The following is a 22041-nucleotide window of genomic DNA, read 5'->3' as shown; positions in this document are numbered from 1 at the left end:
ACACAGAACTGTGTGCTGGACAGCTGCTCCAGTTTTCCAAAGTTCGGCATGCAAACTTTATCCTGTATGGGTTTGGGCATGAACTTTTAACATTGTGCCTACTGTATAAGCAAAGCACTTAATCCCTGGTTGCTCCGGGGTGATTGTCCTTGTAATAAGATCATGGTGGCGTTTTATAGCAATATCACATGCAAGTCACAGAAACAAATTCCTGTGGCTCTGGTCATGTGGCATACACATTACATACATAAAGATATACAAAGGATTTACAGAGCTTTGCTCGTCACAAATATTTGCCTTAACTTAAAAAACACACAAGAGTCATTCTTCAATGTATATGTATGATTGAGTCCCATTCATCAGCGCATCTCCCTACACAATAAACAAATAAAACTGTCATGTTTTATAGCGTGGGAGTTGATTGGATGGGCAGGTGGCATATGACTCATCTTTCTGTACAGTACAGTACAGTACAATACTAACTTTAATTGCATTATCTCTTCTTAAGAAGAGATTTAGATTATAAAAATGATAAAAGCCTTTCCACGAATCAGTTTAAACAATCAGCAAAAGGATAGATGAAATGTAAATTTAGCTTTATTGACAATGCAAACCTGTATGACTTATGGAGATGTTTAGCACAATGTCTCGGTTGATCTCTTTTAAATACGATGAAAGTAAAAGTGGATCAGGATCTGTCAAGCGCCACAATAGGCAAAGGATTCACCATTAAAGCATTACAAAAATAGTTTATACAATGAACACCTTGGAGATTCATTATTTTTTTAACGTTTTCCTCGACAGCTGTGGTTAACATTCATTTTTATTGTACAGAATGTTCAAAGTCCTTTCATGTAACTTAAAGATAGCAAGTCTCTCAGGTTTCTACAGACATGAGGGTGGGCATATGACAGAATTTAAACTTGGGTATAAGATTCATTACCTCAAATGACATTCATGATGATTCATAAATATATTAGCATAGCTATAGTTATCATCAGTGAGTAGCAAACATGCATGCAGAACATGTTAGATGTTTTCTTCACATGATGGGTGGAAGAGTCATTGCCAAGAGCTGATGTAATACATCACTGTAAACTGTCATGAACGCCTCTTCTTTCTTTCAGTAAAAACTCATAAACCAAAGCATTTAATACTTGCAAAGGTTAAATGACACACAGGGTAGGGTTCTAATTTTCTTGTCATCTTTCAGGGACGGGTGCCCTTCATCGTGCCTGACAAAGTGTTATGGCCGCAGTTGTGTGAGGCTCTGAATATGAAGTACAAAGCAGAGGTGCAGTCAAACCGAGGTCTGTCCGAGGAGAACCTCGTCTTCCTCGCTCAGAAAGCCTTCAGCAGCTCCAGCGTCAACCCAGAGGATTACCGCAACATGACCATGACCTGGTCACAGTTTAACAGGGTAGGAAAATACACTGCTCATACTTTACTAAGTGTTATCCCACTGTGATTCACTCGCGGTGTTCATATGAGTGTTGGGAATTCGAATTTGGTTGTTTCTTCATCTACATATCATTTCTTGCTTTCAGTCATCTATCTTTATTAAATGAATGGTTCACCCAAAAATGAGTGAGAGTGAGTAAATGATGACAGAATTTACATTTTTGGTTATACTATCCTTTTAAAGGAACACCCCACTTTTTTAAAAATATGCTAATTTTCCAGCTCCCCTAGAGTTAAACATTGGATTTTTACCGTTTTGGAATCCATTCAGCTGATCTCCGGGTCTGGTGGTACCACTTTTGGCATGGCTTGGCGTAGTCTGTTGAGTCTGATTGGACCATTGGCATCGCGCTAGAAAGTAACCAATGAGTTTGGATATTTTTCCTATTTAAAACTTGTCTCTTCTGTAGTTCCATCGTGTACTAAAACTGACGGAAAATTAAAAGTTGCAATTTTCTAGGCTGATATGGCTCGGAAAATGAGCCTATTTTCAAAAATTTTAAGAAAAAGCCAAAATAAGTACAAAATATGAGAACTAACAACCAACATAAAGCTTAACTGTATCACAGTTTGCTCTGGCTCATGAAATGACAGCTTCAATTACATGCTAAATGCAATATGGCAGCTTACTTTGTAACAATTATTTTGACCTTGCCTATGACCTGTGGTTGAGTTACTCAACAGCACAGTCGAACAATGGTTGAACTGATAGTTTAATACTAAACCAGTCTCTCGTCATTTTTACTTTGTTGTCTTAAAATTAAGTGTCGATCTCACTGACCCGGGGCAGAAAGCGTTGTTAGCCGATCTGATCGACATTGTTTGTCATCCATTGCGATAGTTAATGGTTATTCAGGAAGTGAGGTTTGATCCCGAGAGCTTTTAATGCGCAGGCCTAAGGCTGTGGGTGCCTTTGAAACGGCCTCGTGCTGATTCGGTACATTGAGTGTGCAGTGGTCCTCACAAATGCTTTTAGATTGTGGACATTGTTTATGTTTATAGTAGCATTTATTTATACATTAAAATTCATTTAGAATGCTCGCATATGCACACACTCACAGATACTCTACTGTACAGGCTGGATAAATCTTAGGAAACATAACTTATCTGGGTCATATTCCATCCCACATAATAAACACATTAGAAATTAAATACAATATTATTTTTTACTCTAATATTTTTGTGACAATTAAAAAAATGGAAAAAAATGAAAAAGCCTTTATTAAGTAAAAAGTGTGTTCCTGTATAGCTCAGTGGTACAGCATCACGTTAACAGTGCAAAAGGTCACGAGTTCAAATCCCAAAGAACCCATATACTGATAAATGTCGATTTTCCGCCTTCAAAAATCCTAGGTTAAAGGGACATTCCACTTTTTTTGAAAATATGCTCATTTTTCAAGTTTAACATTAATTTTTACCTTTTTGGAATCCATTCAGCTGATCTCAGGGTCTGGCGCTAGCACTTTTAGCATAGCTTAGCAAAATCCATTGAATCTGATTAGACCATTAGCAGCGCGCTAAGAAATAATCAAAGAGTTTCGGTATTTTTCCTGTTTGAAATTTGACTCTTCTGTAGTTATATCGTGTACTAAGACTGACAGAAATTTAAAAGTGATTTTCTAGGCAGATATGCTAGGCACTATACTCTCATTCCGGCGTAATAATCAAGCACTTTGCTGCCGTAACATGGCTGCAGCAGGTGTAGTGATATATCGCACTGCCCGAAAATAGTCCCCTTACTTTCAATGGCAGGGGACTATTTTCGGTCAGCGCATAATATCAGTATGTTATGCACTATATCACTAATATTACTATGGGATAAAGTATTGAGTGACATTTACCCATGTTATTTAAAACATGCAAATTGTTTTTTCTTGTGTTTATGACTTATGGTTAGGTCCATCAATGCATGTGTTTGAATTGTAAGTATATCAAAAACTACAATGATCAAATACATTTCTGGTTATATTAATGGGTTTTACTCAGAATCATTTTGACAGGTTTAGGGACATAATTCATGCTAATGGTTGACATGTGTAGATCCATCTTTGCACGTGTTTGTGATTCTGTGTTTCTGACATAAGTTAAGATGCTTTACCAGTGCATGTGTGTATCTCTACGGGTCTGAAATTGTTGTTATGGTCCGGATGAAGGACATCATGTTCTAACAGAGAGTGATTAGAGGAAGAGGTCGAGAGGAACGCTTGCTATATCAGTCCTGAGTACTGTGACTTTGCTTTTAGATCAGTGATTAAAAACTGAATGAACAGAAGATCAAGCTCTTATAGCTCTTATTAAGTCAGTTGTGACTCCATTTCATAAGCCTTAAACATTCTCTTATCTAACTGTTCACTTCATCTGTGTGTCTCTAGTCTGGTTATTGTAAGACTGAAAAATTTCATATCATGCTGTTTATGGGTTAAAGGTTCAAAATGACTCATATTTTGGAAAGCCATTGTCATTAAGTGCTGTTGTGTTACAGTGTTGACAACACAAACAGATGTATAGACCTCAACACTTGTATATTAAACACAACAAGGGTGACAACTAACTGATCATTATAAGTAAAGAAACAAACTCAATCAGACATCATAAATCAACAAGCTCTTAAACGTGACAACACAATCAACAAAAACAGCATAACTGAAACTAGAAAATGACCAAACAATGTAAACATGGTAATTATCTGTAACCTGGTTAATTAAATACACTTCTTTGTTTTGAATACATTTCATCATGATGTTCGACTTGATCTTAGACTCATTGCAGTGCATACAAGCAAGATGTTTAAGAAATGCATAATTGATTTCCTGTGATTGTAGGAGAGTTTACCAGGACGAAACTTTACATTTTGGCAGTGGTTTGATGGGGTCATGGAATTAACTAAAAAACATCTGAAGCCACACTGGAATGATGGGTAAGATATTGTGCATACAAAGATCATGTAAGACTAAGTACACAAATATACACGTCACACTGATAACTATTCAACCTATTAGGGTAACCTATTTACTTTTTTGTTTCAGTTTAAATTAAAAAAAGAAGTTTTGTTGCTCAATTAGTTAATAAATATGTAACGCAGCAACAGTAAGGGCAGTTTCTGGTGTTTAGATTGATCCAGGACTAGGCCTTAGTTATATTAGGACATTAAAGGGACACTCCACTTTTTTTGAAAATATACTCATTTCAAAATGAGCATCCAGCTCCTCTAGAGTTAAACATTTGATTTTTACAGTTTTGGAATCCATTCAGCTGATCTCCGGGTCTGGCGCTAGCACTTTTCGCATAGCTTAGCATAATCCATTGAATCTGATTACACCATTAGCATCGCGCTAAAAATAACCAAAGAGTTTCGATATTTTTCCTATTTAAAACTTGACTCTTCTGTAGTTACATCATGTTCTAAGACCGACAGAAAATTAAAAGATGCGATTTTCTAGGCAGATATGACTATGAACTATAATCTCATTTTGGCGTAATAATCAAGGACTTTGCTGCCGTATCATGGCTGCAGCAGGCGCAACGATATTACACAGCGCCCAAAATAGTCCCCTTGGTAACTTTCAATAGCAATAGGGGACTATTTTCGGGCACTGCGTAGTATCTTTGCACCTGCTGCAGCCATGGTACGGCAGCAAAGGTCTGATTATTACGCCGGAGATCAGCTGAATGGATTCCAAAATGGTTAAAATCAAATGTTTAACTCTAGGGGAGCTGGTAAATGAGCATATTTTCCAAAAAAGTGGAGTGTCCCTTTTAAAGTAGGTTTACAAACATACCTTACAAAAAACAACACTGTTAAGGTTTACACAAAACAATATCTTTATGTGAGAAAGTAATGCCTGGGTCATATTTCATCACAGAATAAATAGAAAAATAAAATGTTTAGGGCTATTAAGATTTTGTGCAATATTTTTTTAATGACAGTTACACACCCCTCCGTCCCAGTACTATAATATGTAATATAGTGCAAATGAATTGACAATACTGTAGTTTTTTTAAACTAGGAAATGTCTGATTATTTTAAGAATTATTTTAGTCTTGTGAAAGGCCATTTGTTTTACTTTTTAATCATAATATCTGTTTTATAGGTTTAATAAAACAAAATCCTTTCTGTCTGACCCAGCAAGTGTGGTTGTGTCATAGACATGTCTGGGTCATCTGTCCCAGTATATGTTGTGTATACTAATTTCATGTTTTCAGATGAATTTACAAAACTGTAATGTATTTTGCCATCATTAACTCTCAGAAAAAGGTAAAAAAAATAAAGCAATAAGCCCCAAGAAGCAGTGGGTTACCAATGCATTTTATAACAGCTAAGGGGCGTTGTTAGGCACGACGCGAACCCCCTTAGCTGTTATAAAATGCACTGTAACCCCACTGCTTCGCGAGACTTATTGCTTTTATAAAGCGGTTACTTCATATACATAGCAGGATTTAAGTTGGGTAAGATTGCCATCTAGTGGATAATAGCGGAAATATCAATTTAAGAAAAAAACAACTCGGAGAACGTTTTCTCTTTATTGACGAAATGACTCAACAATATTTAATTGACATTTATCTGGATATCGCCATAATTGTGCAAATGTAGAAAAATGTAAATATGATTAAAGACTGTGGTGTTTATTTTCATAAATCAGTATGTAGCAACATTGGCGCAGTGATACTTATGTAAAGCGGTCTCAACGCGTTTCAACCAATCAGAATGAAGAATCAGAACGAGCCGTTTTATAATTTACCTTTTTGTCACTGGGACGGTACCAGTATGTTTTTATACAACGTGTACTTTTTTTTAAAGGTACCGCCCCAGTGACAACTTTTGTACCTTTGAGTACTTTTTCTCTGAGAGTGTTTTAAAGAAAATTATTACTAGGAAAATTTGGAAACATTTCTAAGAATTTTTTTTTTTATTAGTTTAAGCTTCTGAAAGCCCTAATGTTATCCTAATGTTAATAATATCCCTTTTATAGGTTGAACAAAACAAAATCATTTCATGTACCCCTGGAACGTGCTTAAGTACCTTTTGAAGTGCACAGGAAAGCCCAACAGAGATGGTTTTCTATAGAAGTAAAGAATTAAAGGTTCCTTTTGGCATCAGCATATAAAAAGCCTACTACAGTATATATAAGAGTGCACGGTGATTGGTCAATGCTGCTTTTCATCAAACAGCCTCTTTGAAATGCACAAATTGCAAGATTTTGTTGGATTCTGTGTTTCGTCTTTATTTAAATGTATCTTAATCATTATGGAGTGGTTTCTTTGTCATGGCAACTGACTGACTGACCTGCTAAAGAGTATACATTGAGACATCAAGGCATGGGTTAATGAACAACACAGCAGTGAAGTGAAGTCTATCTCTCATTTTTCCACATTATCTCCCCCTTACGTCTTATAATCCCTTGTATACAAATCACAGGCAAACCGTACAGTACACAAAGTTTACAGCTTCACTGCTTTTGTGTTTGTGGTCATGTATGCATTCACACTCTTGTGTCATTGTGCACCGCAGGGCGATTCTTGGTTTTGTGAATAAGCAGCAGGCTCAGGACATGCTGATGTCCAAACCCAATGGCACCTTCCTGTTACGCTTTAGCGATTCGGAAATAGGAGGCATTACTATAGCCTGGGTGGCAGAGAACCCCAATAAAGCAGGTAAAACCTTTTATTCAGTCCCTTAGACAGAATATTGTGAAGTGTATTTATGGGCTGAGTCAGAAAAGGTGCCCTGTAGCTTTCTAATGGATTTAACAATAACTGCTTCTTTTCTCTAGAACAGTTGCATAAATCACGTTTAAGTCACAGTGTAGTGCAACACCAATTACAACACTGTATAATTCATTCTTATTAAATGCACATTTATGATCTTCTCGATTTAGTGATAATGGCACACTTACAGGGACATTTCGGCCTCAGTGTGAGTTTAGTGCAGGCTGTATTTATTTGTTGAATAATGTTGACTCAGTTTAAATAAATTTTACATCCTGTGGTAGTGTTTCACAGGGTTTAAAAACTGAAATGTGAAGAAAAGTGTATTTTTGTTATGAATTATTCAGAAAAGCTTGAATTAATCCAGAACGTTGCTTTAAAGGGACACTTGTTTTTTTTTGAAGATGTGCTCATTTTCCAGCTCCCCTAGAGTTATGCCCGATTTATAATTGGCATAAGCTCTACGCCGTAGCTACGGTGAATGTTATCCGTAGCCTATGCGTAGCTCTGCATAGCCTGACGTGCACCTCGCAAAATTTTTAACAGCGCGTCAGATCTACACGGACCGCAAGCGCTGTGATTGGTCCACCAGAACCCCTCCCGTCAGGTAAAAAAAACTGCGTCATAGGTATTTACGTTTGCGACGGTGAAAACAAAGATGAGCCAAGTTAAGGAGTGATTTAACTTAAACTGCAACAAAAGTCACTGTTTATTTACTTCCATCATGGCTGGTCTTCTCAAATCATACACAACAAGTTGCTGTTTCTTCTTCGTTTGTGGGTTAACTTGCCAAGCTGCTTCTTCTTTGATGGTTGCGCTACTACTGTGGTTACACGCGTGGTTACTGCCTACCAGCGGTCTGCGCGTGTGTTTGCATGTCGACGCGGACGACGACGTAAAAGTATAAATGAAAACCGACGCGGCTATGCCGTAGGACCTACGCACAACTCGAGCCGTTTTGGAGTCCATTCGGCCGATCTCCGGGTCTGGCGGTACCCCTTTTGGCGTGGCTTGGCATGGTTTATTGAGTCTGATTGGACTATTGGCATCGTGCTAAAAAATACCGGGGAGTTTTGATGTTTTTCCAATTTGGGGCTTGACTCTTCTGTAGTTACACTAGGTACTAAGACCTACGGAAAATTAAAAGTTGTGATTTTCTAGGCAGATATGGCTAGGAACTATACTCTCATTCTGGTGTAATAATCAAGGACTTTGCTGCCGTAACATGGCTGCAGGAGGTGCAATAATATTACTCAGTGCCTGAAAATAGTCCCCTATTTTTGGCTATTTTCGCAATTTTTGGTTTTCTGTCGGTCTTGGTTCACGATGTGGCTACAGAGGAGTCAATTTTTAAGTGGCAAGGGTATTGAACCTCTTTGGTTATTTTTTGGCACGATGCTGGTGGTCTAGTCGGATTCAGTGGATTGTGCTAGGCTATGCTGAAAGTGCTACCGCCGGACCCGGAGATCGGCTGAATGGATTCCAATTAAATGTTTAACTCTAGGGGTGCTGGAAAATGAGCATATTTTCAAAAAAAGTGGAGTGTCCCTTTAAGGCTCTGATAGTTGTCTGTAATGCTTGATAGTTTTAAAAGTCTTAAAGCTGTTTTAAATGCACTTAGAAATTGCTAATCCAAAAATGAAAGCTTTTGTCATTAAATACTCACCCTTCTGTCATTTCAAACTCTTGCTTTTCTTCCGTGGAACAAAAAGGCTTCAGACGATTTGCAAAATGGCACATGAGCCATTTAAAACACCACTTTTATAGGCTTTAAGACCCTATTTAAATCTTGAAAGGTCCAGTCCTATTCATTTTAATTGTTCATTCTTAAAATTGTTCTCCTTTTTTGTTCCATGGAACGAGAGAAAGTCATAAAGGTTTGGAGTGGCATGAAGGTGAGTAAATGGTTTTGTGTAAACCGTTCCTTAAAAAAGTGCCTCCGGATCGTCCAGAAATGTCTACATATGAGCCTCTCTGTGTTCTTCACAGGAGAAAGAATGGTGTGGAACCTCATGCCGTACACAACCAAAGACTTCTCCATCCGATCTCTGGCCGATCGCATCAGCGACCTGAACCACCTGCTTTTCCTCTATCCTGACCGACCTAAAGACGAGGTCTTTTCCAAATACTACACCCCTCCGCTGTGTAAGCACCCTTTCAATTATTGATCGCAGATGCGACCTCTTGAAAATGTATTCGTACTGTCTAAACTACACTAAATCATATTCACCTTCCTATCACTTGTTTTTGTTTCCCTGCATGTACAAACCAGTGTGGACTAGATTAAGACTGTTAATCTGTTTGTTTCTCTCCAGCTAAAGCTGTGGATGGATACGTCAAACCACAGATCAAACAAGTAGTACCAGAGTAAGTAGATGCGCACATGCACAGATTTTTGGACTTTTCAGTTCAGGTCTTCACATCTTTGATATGCAGGTAGTTAACCTGTCATGTCCGAGCCATGAACCTAATTGCATGCTATCTTATTAGCGCCAGCGCAGCAGGAAGTTATGGGTTGCCATGGAAACTTCCGACTCGGTGGTCTCATTCCACTCTAGCATATATATAGCGCCGTTAGCCTCATTAGCCACATTATTTGTCCGTAGGTGAAGGACCTGTCAGTCTTGTTACATTGGCGTCCGCTCTGGTCAGACACAGCGGGGAGTTTTATATCATCACAGTCTGATAATTCAGTTCTTCTCAGCAGCATTCAAAGGAGCGATTATCAAACTCAATGTTCTTAATGTTTGATGGGCTCTCATAGTACCCTGGAGCATTTGAATCACAGCAATAAATGTGAGTTTGATGGAATAACAAGTGTCGTTGAGGTTAAACACCTCTTCTTTTAATTGGCATTTTATTGGGAAAGTGGACGGGTATTGAGATTATCATTGCCTATTTTAACCCTATAATGAGCAGAAGGGAATGACCGAGAGGTTTGAACCTAACTATCAATCTATTTGTGGTGCATTTGTTTACATGCAGGTTTGCAACACCTAATCCTGACCCCGCAGCAAACCCCACCTACATGGACCACGCGGCGTCTCCAGCTGTCAATCACCAGCCTAACTACGGACTCTATCCTGCTATGTGAGTGCACAGATGCGTGTTATGTCCTGTGTGTTCTGCACTTCACTGGCCATTGAGTTTTTGTTTGTTTATTTTGCTAATTGGATTATATTATGTTTATTTACAATACTGTGCAAAAGTCTTAGGCCACCATGCTACCATTAGATTAGTTGTTTTTGCAATTGTATAGTGATCATATATAATTATTTCTCAGTCTCTTTATTAGAATACAACCAGAAAATACAGTCTATGTACTATTAAACAGTATAAAAGTATATGATGAAGTGTCAAGTATTTCGGGTAAACTCCCGTTTCACTTGAGCAATAGCAGAAAACTGCAGGATCTCTAAACATAAATGAAATTAAATCCTAATTTCTAATTCTAATCGCATGACTTCAGTCTCCTCAAAAAAGCTCAAGATGTGTTTTGTGCCAAGAGAGGTCAAAATAAATACTGACTGATGCCTGAAGAAGACATTTAGCACTGAAAATTGCATATTTCCTGTACTTTCTGTTTGTATCTTAAAAAAGAGTGAAAAATATATATGGATGGCATTAAAACTTTGCTAAAACAACAAAGCTGGTGGTGGTGGCCTGCGACTTTTGAACAGTACTGTAGAATCAAGATTTTGCCCCAGATCAGCACATTACAAAACTCACCATATCCCATTTGGACCAAAACATAATACTACACAACCATCTAGACGCCGTGGCTAGTTGTCAGACAGATTTTAAGTCAAAAATACACAAAGTTTTGTATGTTTTACACCCATATCATTCAGATTATCTTTGTGACTTCTATACTTCAAACTCAAATTACAATATCATCATTTTTTGCTGTAGCTGTTAGGTAGACAAGTGAGCACAATAAAACCACACTCGCACACATTAAGGTAAGGGTCAACTCTATAATGAAGGGAGATTGTAAAGGAAGGTGTTCTTAGGATACGGGTGTCCTTTGTGTCTTAGGCCGGGGCAAGTTGTCACATTATTTGGACTTGTTGTCTTCATATGGTTTAAATGCATTCTGTTAATTCAAAGATTTACCTGCTAGGAGTTTGATACTTCTTTGCAATTCTTTCATAGTTCATAGTGATCATGTTTTTCATGAGGGTATGCATTGACGTCACTTTTCCACGTGACCACGCCGGAACTCGCACTGTTGAGTGGCAAACGTTCAACAAAATGTCTGGTTTTCATAGCGGCTGCTGCGAAAATGCTAGTAAAACTGACTATTATCAGATAAAATTGAATTTAGTTGGACTTGATAGCAGAGGTGGACAATACTAGTTATATTAGTTACATTTTCCAAGCATCTGTGCTTTATTAGGGTGTTTGTATTGGGAAAAAATTTACTAAAGCAATTAGCAAAGAATCATACTGTGTATTCTTTAACATTGCATATTAAAATTTATTTAATACCCTTATTACATTTAAAATTGTGTACTTTTACTTGAGTAAAAGTACGTTAATGTACTTAAATATTAAATGTAAAACAAACACGTGTATTTATGAACTGTAATAGAGTAAAAATAAAGATAATATGCTTTGAAATGTATGTTTTCCAAAAAAAAACACGGATAAAATAGGAATACTTGAAAAAATACGTTTAACTCAGTCACCGCCATTGACGAGTTATCTAGAGTTATCTCGTCAATTATGAGTTAATATTTAACTAACAAATGTGCCTTTCTGGACGAATTTCAAAGTGAAAGTGTAATACCGCTTTTATCCACTAGATGGCAAATTTATCAAAAACGGAAGTTAAAATGATTTGACGGTTTATTTTAACTGCCTTTATGTTTGATAGTCATTCTGAGTCTGATCTCTAACATAAATTCCTTTACAAAAACGCATTTTTTTAAGCTTTTTGCTCAAAATGTTGTATTTTTGAAGAGAAATATCCATATTTCAGTGGTTAAATCAAGTGGAAAAAGTAAATATATAATGAAACGGTTTTTTCCCCATTTTGTTTGTTTGTTTGTTTGTTGTTTGTTTGAAAGCAGATGGTGTGTTCTTTAATTTGATATAATTTGTATGTTTATATATTTATAGAAGATCATTTTTCCTGCAAGGAATTTTGTGAAACTTTTGTTAAAATCACAAAAATGCAGGTGGGCAACTTTTCTCAAAAAGGCTTGCGGTGAATGAGTTAATAAGTTAAACCTCTGCTTAATAGTGACCCTAGCAACTTATCAACCCACCTGTGGTCTGTGGACGTTGGAATGAACGATCAATTTATTTCTCCTTTCGCTGTTTTTTGGCAGTCTGTAAAACGCTCCGAATTCTTGTTAATCTGTAAGTACAGATCGCACAACAGCTTTTTCCCATTTAAGACGCGTTTCCTCCGTGTTTTCGCTGATTTCACACTGTACACTCAGTCCGCAGTCACTTTCGCTGAAGGTGATGTCACGTGCATACCCTCTATAAATGGTGCGACAACTTGCCCCGGCCTCCCCTCCTATTGAATTTAAATGGGGTGTGTAAAAAAGTACCTGTTTTAACTTGTCGTCTCTCTCAGTGGTGACCCAATGCTGGACGCCGATGGCGACTTTGACCTGGACGACACCATGGATGTAGCGAGACACGTTGAGGAACTGCTCCGTCGACCAATGGAGGGCCAGTGGAGTGGCCAACAGTCATGACCTTCATCTGTGACTTCTATATAATGTTTCACTTTCTTCTTCGTCTTGCTTATCTGTGGGTCTTTACGACTTTCGGTTCATTCTCTTTTTTTCTCTGTCTGGAATTTCTGTTTACCTTTTTTATCCATTGTTTTCAAAGAGGAGAAAGAAGCTACTAAAGAAAAAAAATACTATGAGCCTTCCTCTAATCAAAAACCACCAAACAGTATTGTAGAAAACGCGTCAAATGCATGTAATCTTTTTCGTGTGATTTCTTTTGCTTTTATTCGAATCTGCGAGACCCTGAAAACGATGTACTACTGTAAGGAAACATTTTTTTAAACTGTCATTTTATTTAGGAGATATGTATTGCATCTAAAGTAAATACGAGTTGTCCTTTCTTGCAGCATTGTTACCATGGCGATTGTAATGTAACGCTTCTGTACACTAAAGAGTGCTTAGGTTGCGAGGCTGCATGTAAATATTCGGGTGCACCTACTTAGGCATCAATAGGTTGAATGGGTCTTACTAAAACCTCACTGTCTGTGTTCGATCTAAACTAAACCCGGATAACGTAAACCAGCAAAATGCCCGAACCGTCACTCAAATCGGATCTTTTCAAGCGAGTTGCACACGACTCTGAGAAACACACACCTGCTTTTATTCATGTAAAGGTTTATAATGCAACAGAAACACACGGGGGAAATGAGAGGTCTGCTAAGCAAATCGCTCTCTCAGATCTCGCTACACTACACACTACCTGCTAGAAAAGAAAATCTGCTATGGTGTTAGACCAGATGAAACCAGCTTGGCCAGACTATCAAGCAAGTGATATTCTGCTAATCGAAGCATTTTTTCTGCAGGTCAGACCATCACTGTCTCAACCTCGCTCGCTCTATCTCACCAACACAACAGGTGATGGCTGCTTTGACCCCATCTGTCCTCATGCTTTCCTCTCTAAACGTGCAAAACAAGAGCTCCTGTTGTCATGGTTACACATACTGCTCATATGCTTTTAAGTGGCCATTGTATAGGTTTAGCCTTACTTGACATTACCTTGTAACCAGCCTCCATATACACCCGTTTCTTCAGATTAAAGCCTTGTCCACTTAGGACACTGACGTTGATGTAAAATACAAATTCTTACTAAAACTAACAAGGCGAAGCGAAATTTACTTATATTCAATATATATATATATATATATATGAATTTATTTTTTGTTAACATATTTCTATTTTATTATCGTGAAAGCTTGATCTCACCGTGTAGTGAAAATGCAGCTTTACCGTGTCGCAAAGCCCTGAGATGCTTATCTGAAGTCAGTTTATTACAAAACCTCAGCAATTATCAGAGGGGACGGCAACAGGACGTTCACTGCCATTTCTGTAGTTTCGTTTTAATTCTCTCGCGTGAAAGATAAAAGGCAAAAAAAGCCACGGTGTCGAAGTTAGCGCGAAGAGGCGTTTCCTGTGTGCTTAAAGGAATTGTTGACCCAAAAAGTCAAATTCTGTCATAATTTACTGTCTCTGTGTGACTCTTTCTTTCTTTTTTACATGGAAGGCAAAGGGAGTTATTTTTAGCAGAATGTCCTTGCCGTCAAGCAAGAATTTCATGGCAAGATTTTTAGTAAATAAGGATTGCGTGTCTGTTTTTCACACAGATGTATTGTATGACTTCAGACGATGTGGAAAATAGTGCATGAGTCACTCGGACAGAATTATTTTTTTGGTGAAATCCTTTCAAATAAAATACCATCTTTATATGCCTGTACCTTAATCATTCTCAAACAATGGTTTGTTCCTCTTTATGGCTCTTGAAAGTTTCATTTTCTCCTATTTCTCGTTCTCTTTCTCTCTCTCTTTGTGCAGAAATGGACAGCAGGAAACAATGTGATTTTATTTTTTATTGTCCCTATTTTCAAAACGATCTGTCATGTTGTGTAGACTCTTTCACAGTGTAGGTGTCAATGTGTGCGTGCGTGTGAGTGTTTTGGCATGTTTAGCTTTGTTTTGTGTTTGTCTTGTTTTTGGTTTGGCTGTAGAAAAGAGCAATTGAAATGACAATAAAGTTTTTTTTTTAATAATGTGGCCTCCAGCAGAGGTGTTGTGAGAAGCTGGTTTATCCTCTCCCTTGTTTATTAAAGGTGCCATAAAATAAAAATCCGTATTTACTTAGGCATAGATGAATAATAAGAGCTCTGTACGTGGTAATGAGCCTTAAACGTGTTTGTTAACTCCTTATGTAAACCTCATGCATGCAAAAGACTGCTGGGAAACAAGCCAATCTCAATACATAACACCAACTGTGATGTCACAGTCGAGATGTACGCCCCAACATGAGCTACTGGCATGAGCAGAGGGGAAAAAAGACCATTTTATTCAAATGACAAATCCTAGGGTTGTAAATGGATTTTTGCACTTATAAATAAGTTGCATACATTCTATGTTGATATCAGAGAAAAATTAAACATATTATTTCAATGCATTCTTTGGCACCTTTAATTCCCTTGCATTCAAATCCAACAATGGTCCTTTTTAATGGTCTGTGAAACGACGATTGTGCATAATAGTAAATGCTTTTTCGTTACTAAAAAACACACTCCTATGCTTTCAAGTTTTTAAATGATAAGTTATAACAGTCCTGTGGTTCTCTGTGAGCTGTTTTCTTGGTACTTTAAGGGTAAAAAGTTCTGCTTAGACTGTTGTGTAAAGCATTATGCAACAGTATCACATAAAAATGAATGCGGAGTGCAGACATAAATCAGATGCTGACATCTTTGTTTTTTTAAACCGTGTTTGAGAACGTGCACAATAACAAAACAGGCGTTTGATGTGGTTTTGGCATTGAAACGCGCATAACGCATAACATTCATCAAACCAGTTATAATGGTGTGACACTATAGGAATTTTTAAGATGACGCTGCAATTTGCACCTGACATATTTCCAAAAATAATAGTTTCATAATAGGAAAAAAATCCATAATAGTTTGAATCATTCAGTTCACTACATTTAATATTAATTGCATATCTTGCTGTATAAATATTATGTACTAGCCTACCATACAGATTTGCAGTTTTATATCAAGTTTCATTCCTGTTGTTTTGTTCACATTTCAGATTGTAATTTGTAGACTATTTTCTCCCTCTTTTGGTCAAAGTTTGTAAAAGCACTGTCTGTGGCATTTGATCCGCAGCTATGAATCATCCGAGCACCAATGTACTGTTTCTCACAGAGACATTTTGTCTTCTTTGCAAAACATGAATTAGAAATATAATTAATCGAAATGTCAGACAGAAGCAAATGTTTTATGCGTCTAATTGTGAACGGGACATTGTTGGAGGAAATAGCTCATCTGTTGCTTGGATACAGAAAGTGTGCTTAATAAAGCCATATATAGGAAAGCTGCTGTATGTCAAGCATTCACAGCAGTAATGAAGAGCTGAAGCAGAAGTTTGGTGACCTAATGAAGGACTGATGTATTGTGAAGCAAATCTATTCAATGACATGCAAAATTCAATCACAGGAGACGGGGCATTTAACTGAATAAATTGTGATTGAGTTAAATGGATGTTTAATGCATTCTGAAACTGAATTAGCATAACACCTGTTTTAACAAATATTAGTCACGTTTTATTTGTAATGCATTAATTGCTTTGATCTTTTTCTTGTACTTTTATTGTTTTAAAGGGGTCATGTCACAAAACTTTTTTAAGATGTCAAATTTTTGGTGTCCCCAGAGCACATATGTGAAGTTTTAGCTCCCAACACCATATAATTTATTAAACATATTAAAATTGCCACGTTGTAGGTGTGTGCAAAAATGTGCCGTTTTGGGTGTGTCCTTAAAATGCAAATAAGTGGATGAAAATCAAACACTGATCACAATGATGGTGGTTTGTTGCAATTCAAACTCAATTGTGCTTTTCTCTGCACTAAATGGCAGTGCTGTGGTTGGATGGTGCAGATTAAGGGGTTGTATTATTATAATAAGACCTCCTTATGACATCATAAGGAGAGCCAAATTTCAACGACCTATTTTTTCATGTGCTTGTAGAGAATGGTTTACCAAAACTAAGTTACTGGGTTAATCTTTTACACATTTTCTAGGTTGATAGAAGCACTGGGGACCCAATCATAGCACTTAAACATGGAAAAAGTCAGATTTTCATGCCATGGCCCCTTTAATAGATTATCTGTTTACTAAGAAAACCTTTAGCTTTACACTTTAGGGTTAATTAAAATGATGCGACAAGACATAAACCAAAAGACAGTAATAAGACTAAAAACACTCTTGGTCTCTCTCACACATGTACTACAAGTGCTTTTCTTTTGTTTTATACAAAACAAAACATTGTGTAGCCTATGAAAACCCAGCAAGTCATTTTTTTGTGATATACTGTTTCTACTGTAAAAATATTAGTTGGTTCAACTTTAAAAAAATTAAGTTACCTGGTTGTCTTACATTTTAGGTTAAATATAACCTTAATATCTTTATTAATGATTAAGGTCATTTAAAATTTTAAAGTGAAATAAATTATAGCAATAAATGAGACTTTAGCTTGGATTTCACAATTTATGTTTCATTCTTTACTCCTAAACCTATAACCATCACCTGTTGACGTCAATAAGGCTTTTATGTATGAGGACAACTTCAAATGTTTAAAGGTCACTTGATTGTTTCTGTAATGCTGCTTTAAAGTGAAGTGCAGAGTGCTACAGAAATACAATTGAGATGAATTAAATTCAGTTTCACTAAAGATGTTTATTGGTTTTTCAAAAATGATACTTGACACATTTTATTAGATTAATGTATTACACATCCTCCTGTTGAAAAGCGAATTTTCTCAATTGTCAAATAATATGCAAGGTCTCCAATCCATAACTTACAGGCTGGAGGAAGTCTATTTAAGGAGTAAAAATCACCTAGCTAAAGAGACGCAAAGGCCGTCATATTTTTTGCTTGACGATTATAGTATGTATCTTGTGAGACTTCCAAATATTGTAGCAGTATAGCAGAAGGCTATGGGTGTCTCTAAAACCTCTATCAAAACACTGAATATTGACTAGACTATGGGTCTTCAACAGGGGGTCCGGGGACCCTTAGGGGTCTGTGGTGGTTTCACTGGGTCCTTCAAATACTGCTTGAATGCAAATTATATTGTTTGAACTGATAAAATTAGGCATCAAACTAAAATGCATTAATAGGGTTAATAATAAATTAAAACTTAATTAAAATGTAATATTTCCACTACAAAAACATAACATTTCCACTATGATGGTTATGTCTTTGTAACATAACCATCATAACAAAGTATATAAATCCAGTCTTGATGTGTTAAATGTACAGGGGATCCCTGGTCCTCCTTTCTATACTTTATGGGGTCCTAGGCCTGAAAAAGGTTGAAGACAGACCTCTGGACTAGACCAAAACATACAGTATGCAAGTGTGTGCTGGTGCTTGCCTGCAATGGCCACACACACACACACACACACACACACACACACACACACACACACACACACACACACACAGGATCAAGGCATGTTAGTTAATGCATTATTGTAAAGTGTTACCCAAATATGTTTAGTTAACTTGGCAAATTTAGTTTTACATCGTAAATTGCATTTCTGGCTCCTCCTCCAACTGATTTCTTAACCAAGTCAAGGGTTCCAAATTATAAGAAGTTATGATGTTTTAAAAAATTTGACCCTGACATGAAGCTATAGCATCATTTGTACACACGCGCACACAGTACTCTAATCTAGTGTATATTATTGTCTTAAAATGAAGATTCCCATTTCACCACCATGTGGCGCCCAAACACAAATTGAGAGACAACTAAACATATTTGGGTAACACTTTACAATAATGCATTAACTAACATAAACAAACAATGAACAATATATGATTTTCAGCATGTATTAAATTATTTAAATGTAAGTTCATGGTGCATTAATTAATGTTAACACATACAACACTTGATTTTAATAATGTATTAGTAAATGCCAAAATGAACATGAATGAACATCAATAAATGTTGTTGGAGTATTTTTCATTGTTAGTGCGTGTTAGCTAATGCATTAATTAAATACAACCTTTTTGTAAAGTGTTACCAATATTTTTTACACCCTTACAACATTAGTGTTGATTCTGGGACAACACACTAAATGCGTTGTCCCAGAATCTGCCCATCTCTGTGTTATTATTGAACACATTTTGTATTATTTTTAACACAACTTGTGTTTTATTTTAACACAAATTAAAAAAATTAACACATCCTTTCTAAGAGCTTTTTGTGATGCGCTGTCACTCTCGTCTCAACTACTCACAAGTGCGCACTTTCTACGTATTTAATTTCAACTTAATTATAAAAGATATAATGCAGTGTCGAAAAGTTATTAAGTTAAGCTTAATATGTTTATTTATTGTTCCTCTATGTCTATAGCAATGAGCCCTTCAAGACTAGATCTTTTTATTTTCTTTAAGATTGTGAAGCTGCTTTCGATTCCTCATTCTGTGATGAAAGGATGACACACTTACCAGAAAGGCAGATGCTTACAGGAAACAACACAGTTTTTCTTGTTTCATCTTCTATTTTAACGTTCATAGATACTGCAGCTTTGAAAAGATAAAATAGTATAAAATCAAAACATTCATTTTAATCTCTCCTCACTAAATCTACACTTTGTTTAATGAACTTATGTTATCATTTGGCTTTGTAATATCTTTTGTGAGTATATGAGTGCCATGTATACTGATTTGCATCATGAATGAATTTGTAAATCGCATCATTTTCATATGTAAATGTTAAGTAGTGTGTTTGAATAAATCTTTGCATTTGAGGGTTTAGTGAAGGCAGAACTTTAAGTATTGATATTTGATAGACTTCCTGTTTTGTAAAGGCAAGAAATTAATGTGAGATCAAAGTAATCGTCTTCCTCTTATCTTATTTTCACATCTAGTGAATTGATGCTAAAGTGTTTTAATAAAGCACCCTGCATCTCTCTCTCACTCACTCTCTCTCTTTCTCAAATAATGTTCACGTGGGGTGTAAACTGTGACCTGCTGGAGGAATCTCGAGTGAGAAATGCATTATCTCACTTTTTCTCATTCACCATTTCTCTCTGAGATTGGCGAAGGTCGGTCTGATTCTTTCTCTCCAGCCTCCTTTTTAATCCCTATTCAGTTTTCTCTCAGTTTCACTCTGTCAAACACACAAAGCAAAGACAAGCGTACCATTCAATGAATTATTTCTCAGAGACCTAACAAATCAGTGCTCTGCTCATGACCAATGGGGGCGGAGCATTTCCAAGGACATTTGGGGGTCACAGCAAGGCTACTGTCCTCATTCAACACAAGGAAGAAAAAAGTGGTTGTAACTGAAGCCTTTTTTATCGTACGTAAAGAAAAGCTTCATTGTGAGGAGAACCGTACAGCAAACTCGGGGCCAACAAACAGTTTCTCAGAAACCGAGTGCAGGCAGTATTTGGATTGCGTCGGCTGATCGTCCTAAGAGAATTACAGGCTTAAGGCATTTTCTCATTGGTCACCCTAAAGTTTTCAAGAAAGTTACAAGCAAATGAGGACTTGGATTATGAAACGTTATGTGGGAAGCACTGGAAACTATACAGGGCATACACTATAAAGTTATATGATGATATTTTTGACAGTCATCTCAATGTACCTGAATTCACCTTATGTTAAAAAATGAAAAAGCACATCAATATCAGATCCTCTCGACTGCTGAAAGCTAATGGCACAATTAACATGCCGCATTACAGGAAAATGAGCCAATGGGCAGAGGTCAGGTCAGGTCTGTTTATTACCCGATTCTGGGCTATATTGCTCTTGTCTGGCTTTAATGCCCCAGATCGGCATTTGATTGCTGCTGTCTGGAAGTGATGAATCATGCTGTAATGACTGTTCAGGCTGAGGAGCATATGATTTCTATCAAACCATCACCAGCTAATGGGATTTGGCTTTTCTGGGGGGATATAATTCGACAGGATAATATTTCCCCTCTCCCCTTTTGTGTCTTAACGGACAATGGGGTGTGTGCAAGCTGTGTTTGTGATGAATAACCGATAAAAAATCCATACCAAAAAATGTTATGCAAGAAACCCCAACATAAAATTAGGAAACACAATTTTCACGTATTATTTGATTTATCTTAAAGTATGACAGAGGCACAGTACAACATTTTGTACATTTTGTATTTGGTTCTTTAAGTAAGAAACTTTATGCAATATATCTTCATTAAAAGTTCATTTAGGTAAGTAAGTGATCTCATGATTTTAATTATAACTATAGGAGTATTAAAGTTTCATTTAAATCATTGATTTTACTTTCATTTCAATCTTTGGCATGGCCTGACTCAATCGATATATTAAAGATATCAAGGTTATATTACAGACAGGGTCACATATATTTTATAAAATGGTTAGTTCCAGTCCTTGATTCTGATTGGTCAATAGCTGTGTTTTATTTACGATAAAACAGCTACAATGCACCCAACTATTTTGTGTATCACTCTCACTGCTCATCACTCTTAGCAACCAGTCTTAGCAACGTAAACAACATGCTGTTGCTGTTCACAGTTGATCAGAGACTTTTTTTTTCCAATCAGATAAAGCAGTTTTAGAGATTCTACCTAATGATACAATAACTCCACTTCCTAATAGGTGCACCGACAAATGACAATATACATTAATAATACGTGGCCGATAACTATTCTGAATCGCACAGCCAGTATTATTCACAGCTATTTCATGTACTACGGATTTTGATCAGTAAGTCCTTATCGATCTGAAATCTCTGTTAGTTTGAGTCGTTTAAAACACGCTTTTGAAAAAGGAACACTCGTCAAACATAATTATTACACAATATTCTTTATTATCATAAAAATACCTGAAAAGGTTCAGCAATAGAGGGTATGCACGTGACGTCACCTTCGGTGAAAGTGACTGTGGTTACGCCCACTGAGTGTCAAAAGACAGAGCGGTAAAATTTAAGTACAGTGTTAAGTCAGCGAAAACACGGTGAAAACGCATCTAAATGTGAAAAAGCTGTTGTGCGATAGACTGTACTAACAGATTAACAAGAATTCAGAGCTATCGTTTTACAGACTGCCAAAAAACACCGAAAGGAGAAGTAAATTGATCATTCATGGTAATGTCCAC

General features: G+C 36.7%; 1 protein-coding gene and 1 long non-coding RNA gene across 2 annotated transcripts in view; one reads left to right on the top strand and one right to left on the bottom strand.

Moving 5' to 3' along the window:
- stat5a (signal transducer and activator of transcription 5a) overlaps nt 1-22041 on the top strand; it is a 180381-nt gene that overhangs the window by 78289 nt on the left and 80051 nt on the right. The window contains exons 14-21 of the mRNA XM_073856651.1: nt 1214-1420; nt 4284-4378; nt 6971-7113; nt 9157-9312; nt 9483-9534; nt 10153-10257; nt 12758-12874; nt 13724-13775. Coding sequence (XP_073712752.1) covers nt 1214-1420; nt 4284-4378; nt 6971-7113; nt 9157-9312; nt 9483-9534; nt 10153-10257; nt 12758-12874; nt 13724-13775 — 927 coding nt within the window. The remainder of the gene's footprint in view (nt 1-1213; nt 1421-4283; nt 4379-6970; nt 7114-9156; nt 9313-9482; nt 9535-10152; nt 10258-12757; nt 12875-13723; nt 13776-22041) is intronic.
- Nucleotides 17604-20904, bottom strand: LOC129436248 (uncharacterized). Its single transcript, XR_008641769.2, has 3 exons — nt 19964-20904; nt 19403-19480; nt 17604-18323 (listed from the first exon to the last, which is right to left on the bottom strand). It is a non-coding gene; the product is annotated as an uncharacterized lncRNA (long non-coding RNA).

The sequence above is a fragment of the Misgurnus anguillicaudatus genome, chromosome 19 (assembly GCF_027580225.2).
Source record: "Misgurnus anguillicaudatus chromosome 19, ASM2758022v2, whole genome shotgun sequence".
NCBI classification, from domain to species: Eukaryota; Metazoa; Chordata; class Actinopteri; order Cypriniformes; family Cobitidae; genus Misgurnus; species Misgurnus anguillicaudatus.
The sequence above is the reverse complement of the archived record's forward strand: the minus strand, read 5'-3'. Positions and strand labels throughout refer to the sequence as shown.